Source organism: Lipotes vexillifer, unplaced genomic scaffold (genome assembly GCF_000442215.2).
Source record: "Lipotes vexillifer unplaced genomic scaffold, Lipotes_vexillifer_v1.1 scaffold1094, whole genome shotgun sequence".
Classification (NCBI taxonomy): domain Eukaryota; kingdom Metazoa; phylum Chordata; class Mammalia; order Artiodactyla; family Lipotidae; genus Lipotes; species Lipotes vexillifer.
In genome coordinates, this window is record NW_006792775.1 from 347,279 (window position 1) to 352,494 (window position 5,216).

The window sequence follows — 5,216 nt, forward strand, 5'->3', positions numbered from 1 at the left end:
CCGCCCAAGCCAGTCACAACTGTCCCTGAACCTGGAGACAGCCAGATGTGGGTGGCGGCTGGGCAGGAGGCATGGCACAGGGCCTTCACGGCCACCGAGACACGACCCTCCGCCCCAGGACCGCACTGACCAGCCAACCCTACCCTCTGCAGGGACCTGGGCACCTCCCTGGGCCGCCTGCAGGTGCTGTGGCTGGCTCGCTGCGGCCTGGCTGACCTGGATGGCATCGGCTCCTTCCCGGCCCTGAAGGTGGGTTTGCGGCGCTCTGGGGAGTGCGGGGAGGCAGGGGAGCCCTGACTGAGCCCCACCCCGTGCGCCCCAGGAACTCTACCTTTCCTACAACGACGTCTCGGACCTGAGCCCGCTGTGCCTGCTTGAGCAGCTGGAGGTGCTGGACCTGGAGGGCAACTGTGTGGAGGACCCGGGGCAGCTGCGCTACCTGCAGCTGTGTCCGCGGCTGGCCACGCTCACCCTGGAGGGCAACCCGCTATGCCTGCGGCCCGGCCCCGGCCCCGCCCACCAGGTGGGCACCGGGCGGGGAGGCGCTCTGTAGCTCCAGCCTCTCGGCCCGGGGAACTGCTTTGTCCACCTGAACTCCGGCCGGGTCGCAGGGGATCCCAGGACACACGCCTAGGGCACGCCCGCCTGTCGCTGGGGGTTCTTCACTGGGAATTCATTCCCATGTTGCTGGAGGCCCGGCGGCTGCCAGCTCGTCCTTCTAGGCCAGGACCAGACTCCAGAGGGCCACGCGTACACCCCAAGAGGTCTGTGCACACGCCATGGGGAACCACGCGTGTTCTGTACAGTCTCCACGTAGAGTCATGTACACATGCACACACGGTCACATACACACACCCATGCAGGCCCCGTGCAGAGGCAGCCCCACCCCCTGCAGCGCTGCTCGTGAACCGGATGCCTGTGCACACTGCCCGCGGCTGCACACACCCTCGCACTGCCCGTGCACTCCCAGAGCTCACACGCCTGCCCAGCTACTTGTGGTGCCTGTGCACAGCAGCCGCCCACTGGGCCAGAGCTCTGAGTTCAGGGCAGCTCCGCAGGCCAGAGGGCACCCCTGGACCCTGGCAGTGAGCCCAGAGAGTGAGATCATGCATGGGTAAGAGCCCAGGGTCCCTGCAGTCCCTGCTGTCCCAGAGTGACCCAGGCTGGCCTGGCCGCCTGGGCAAAGAGAGATGCATCCCCGACCCCCAGCTCCCCTGCACTGCCCCCCCAGCAAGTCTGGGGGCAGCGGCTACGGGGCAATGCTGGCCTGACGGGCCCACCACACTCAGGCCTGCCACCCCCACCGCAGGTGCCCCAGGGCTACAACTACCGGGCAGAGGTCAGGAAGCTCATCCCCCAGCTGCAGGTCTTGGATGAGTTGCCGGCCACACACACACGCCTGCCAACCTCCCGAAAGCTGGACCACGACTGGCTCGTGGTGAAGGAGGCCATCAAGGAGGGCAGCGTCCTGGACAGCCTGCTCCCTGGGCTGGGTACAGACGGAAGCCGTCCGGGGGCCTCGGGCTGGGGCTGCCCCAGGAGAGGGCTCCATCCCCCCCACCCCTGGCCCTGCCCACAGGTCTCTCAGAGCTGGAGAGCCGCCTCGTGTCCCTTCTCAGCCACGAACCCCCCGCCCCTGCCCCGTCCCCAGAGCCCTGCACACCCACCCCCACGCCAGGACACCCTCCCTGTGAGCAGCCCTGGTGGGGGCCTCCCCAACCATCCTCAGGGGGAAAGGAGGGCCAAACCTGCCCCCTGGTGGCGCTGGGCCTCAGGCACACGCATGCTGGGTGGCGGGGGGCCCTGCTCCGTGGACAGGGTTCAGCTGGGGGGATCCTGGGTGGCCGGCTGGCGTGGGCCTTGATGGCCTCTGATTTTGACTGTTGTGCAGGTTCTCCCCACGGATCCCCCATCTGGAGATGCAGCCCCGAGCTATGCTCACCTGAGGTCCAGCGCAGGGCCCCCAGGCCCTGGCCCTGCGCCCTGCCGGAGGACGACGCCAGCAGTCTCACCCACGGTAGGCGGCCCACCTCGGTGTGACGCTGCCCCGTAGCCGCTCAGCCCCGAACCAGGCCCAGCCGTGCCCTCTTCTGCAGGTGCCAGCCGGGTCCTCTGTGGAAACCCCGCCAAAGGCCTGCAGGAGCGCCGGCACCAGTGCCAGGTACAGCCTGCTCCCCCCAGCAGGCCGGGCCCTGGCCTGACGGCGCCTGCCCCAGCACCCCCTCGAAGGCCGTGCCCGTGAACCAGCCCGTCCCTCCCCAGGCTGGGGCGCACCCAGCGAGGCTGCCGCCTCCTGGGCCCGAAGACCTGGCCACCCGGGCCTCCGCGCCAGGGCCTGACCCTGCAGACAGCCACCACCTCCTGGCCTCGGCCGGGCTTCCGGCCTTGAGGGAGCTGCGCCTGCGGTGGGTTCTCCCTGCCCCCCAGCCTGGCCCCGCCACCCTGTGTGTCCCTTCTGTCTGGGACCTGCCTTGGCTGAGTGCTCGCTGGTCCTCCCGGTGGCTGGAGGGGCTGGTCACGGGAGCCTAAGACTGGGGCACCAGCCCGAGCCACACTCATCTGGGATTGGCTCCAAAGGAGGTGCAGGGCTGCAGCCTCTCCCCTTCCCTGCACCCCAGCCCTCTCCCCAGTAGGTGCCTGGAGTCCCGGGAGGAGGGGGCTGCCGCCCCCAGGGGCCCACAGAGGGGCCCTGAAGAGCAGGACGAGGCTGGGCCCACAACTCGCCCCCGCCCCCCGAGCCTGGCCCCAGGTACCGCGCGACCACGCACACAGGCTCAGACCAGCTCTGCCCCCTCTTCAGCCAGGCTCTGAGATGGGTGGGACGGGGAGGTCCTCTCTTGGGGGTGGGGCCAACCCCAAGTCCCCCTCCCCTGAGCCCATGGGACCATGTGGCCACTGGAGCTGGATGAGAGAGAGAGAGAAGGCCCTCCAGAGAAGGGCAGTGTGAGCAGAGGCCAGAGGGGCCTGAATGAAAGAGCAAGTGGCCCCAGGGGTGGGGCAGTGAGGGGCCAGGACCAACAAGCAGGACAGAGCCACCAGAAGGCCTGAGGGGAGCGTGGCACAAGGCCAGCAAAGGGAGCAAGGCCACCAGCTGGGCAGGAGACCAAGGTGGGGAGGGGGACTGCCCTTCCTTTGCAGACAGGGCCTGTGCTGGGCTCGGGACACAGAATCAAGCCAGGCGAGGCCCTCCCTCAGGAACACTGGCTTCAGAGTGACCATGGCTGAAAGGAGCAAATGCAGGGCCTTGAGGCAGAGAGACCCCTCACCCAGCAGGCCCCAGGGAGGCTTCCTAGAGGAAGGGTCTGAACCGACTGGCAGAACAGCTGGGTGGGCAAACCCGGGGAGGGGGCGTTGTAAGCAGGGGCCACAGAATGTAGGCTGCAAGATTGGCCCAATGACCCTCCGGGGTGGCGTGGCATTGGGGGCGGGTGCGCATCAAGGAAGCCAGGGTGGAGCAGGGATAGGGCAGGTCAAAGCTCTGCACTTCCTGTGCTGGCTGCGGCCTGCAGGGAAGGGCTGGGGAAGGTGGGCCATGAGACAGCCAGGAGGGGTGGAAAGGTGGAGGGGGAGCAGGCAGGCAGCCAGGAGGAGTGGCTGGAGGGGTGACAGGCAGTGAGGGACAAAGGGGTGCCAGGACCTCCTACTCCAGTCCGGGTCCGGGTGGGCTCTGGGTGACCACAGACACACCCACCCAGCCTGCCCTCAGGCAGGTGCCAGGGCCTCGCTCTATAGGGGAGGTTTGGGAACTGCCCCAGGGCCACCAGCCTGTGAGCATGCCCTAGGGGACGGGACCCAGTGACCCAAAGCTAGAGCCCAGACTTCCCCAGAGGTGGGTCCAGCTCAAGCAAAGGTCAGAGGTCACAGGGCCGAGGGGCCACAGCTTCCCTGGGGAGCACAGGAAGTGGGGCAGTGGGGTGCTGCCTTGGGGGGGGTGAAGGGCTAAGGGGAGGAGCCACAGTGGACACTGCAGCCCTGCCCATGGTGACCGCCCCAAGTGACTCCTTGGGGGCCCTTGTCTGACATGCCGTCTTTTTCCTTTTTTTCCAGAGCCTTCCAGGACCCTGGGCTACAACCTGACCCCCTCTCCTCCCAAGTCCCTCATGCCATCTGACAGGGGCAGCAGCTCCTGGGCGTCCACAGATCTGCAGTTTCAGGGGCATCGCCTCAGAGCCCTGGGTAGTCTGGGGCCTGGCGTGGGTCAGGGGCTGGCTGCAGTGACTGCTCTGAGAGCCCTAGAGGTGGCCTCAGGCCCCAGCCCTCGAGCCGAAGGCTGTCCAGGCCCAAAGCCAGCGCCAGATCCAGCAGCCAGACCCCCAGCCTCCAGTGCATGCCGCACCTGAACCTCATCACCCCAGCCCAACCCCACCCCTAGTGTACACCACTACCCACTGTCAGGCTGGCCTGGGCAGTAGGTAAGGGCCCCAGGGCGATCGTGGGAGCCCCCGTGTGAACTCTGGCCTCACAGAACCCAGAGGACCTGGGCGGGTGTGTTGGGTGGTGGGAAGTGAGCCTGGTACAGGAGAGCAGCCTCTTGGTAGAGGGAAGTTAGGAGTTGGGACCACCAAGGGTGGGAAGAGGGAAAGCCCAGGGGAGGGTGGTCCAACTCACCACCGCTGGCCCAGCTGCCCACCTCTTCCGTGTGGCCTGGCCTTCCCTGGAGGAGCAGGCCGGGAAGAGAGCAGACTGGGCCCAGGCCGAGGTGGCTGGAGCTGGGCCCTGTCCATCCCCTGGCCAGCCCTCCAGTCGCCCCAGGGCTCTGAGCCTCCCTTGGGTTGCCGTGGTCCCGAGGAGGGGCGCTTGCCCTAGGCCAACCAGGGTGCGACCACGCCTCCCATCCCTGGTGGACTTGTGGGGTTCCCCGCGCGGGGATGGGGTGGCCAGCTCCCTCTTCTTGGGGCCGGATACCCGGAAACCAAGCGAATCATTTTCGACTCTCAGGTGTACAGAAATGCGGTTTACTTGGTAGGCGGCGTTGGTTCAATAAACTATGCAGCTGGCACCGCCTGCCTCCGGCGCTTTCTCCCCGCCCCGCCCCGCAGCCACAGTCGCGGAGGCGCGGGAGCACAGGCGCCGGTGCCGCCGCCCTGCCCGGCCCTACACCGGCCAGCGCGAGTCCGAGGTGATGGGCGGGCAGCTGAGGAAGCGGAAGCCGAACCTGCTCTCGGCCGTGCTTTGCACCGACAGCGCCACCATCGGACAGCCGCGGTCCACGCTCT

General features: G+C 67.8%; 2 protein-coding genes across 2 annotated transcripts in view; one reads left to right on the forward strand and one right to left on the reverse strand.

Annotated features, from left to right (window-relative positions):
* Positions 1-4,340, forward strand: part of LRRC56 (leucine rich repeat containing 56) — a 15,078-nt gene extending 10,738 nt beyond the window's left edge. Inside the window, exons 4-12 of the mRNA XM_007465990.1 lie at positions 153-249; positions 323-523; positions 1,310-1,493; positions 1,580-1,690; positions 1,892-2,017; positions 2,097-2,161; positions 2,263-2,405; positions 2,619-2,749; positions 4,048-4,340. Of these exons, the coding sequence (XP_007466052.1) occupies positions 153-249; positions 323-523; positions 1,310-1,493; positions 1,580-1,690; positions 1,892-2,017; positions 2,097-2,161; positions 2,263-2,405; positions 2,619-2,749; positions 4,048-4,340 (1,351 nt within the window). The remainder of the gene's footprint in view (positions 1-152; positions 250-322; positions 524-1,309; positions 1,494-1,579; positions 1,691-1,891; positions 2,018-2,096; positions 2,162-2,262; positions 2,406-2,618; positions 2,750-4,047) is intronic.
* Positions 4,341-5,094: 754 nt separating this feature from the next.
* The window catches only part of LMNTD2 (lamin tail domain containing 2), a 4,795-nt gene continuing 4,673 nt past the window's right edge, over positions 5,095-5,216 (reverse strand). Inside the window, exon 14 of the mRNA XM_007465991.1 lies at positions 5,095-5,214. Within this exon, the coding sequence (XP_007466053.1) occupies positions 5,095-5,214 (120 nt within the window). The remainder of the gene's footprint in view (positions 5,215-5,216) is intronic.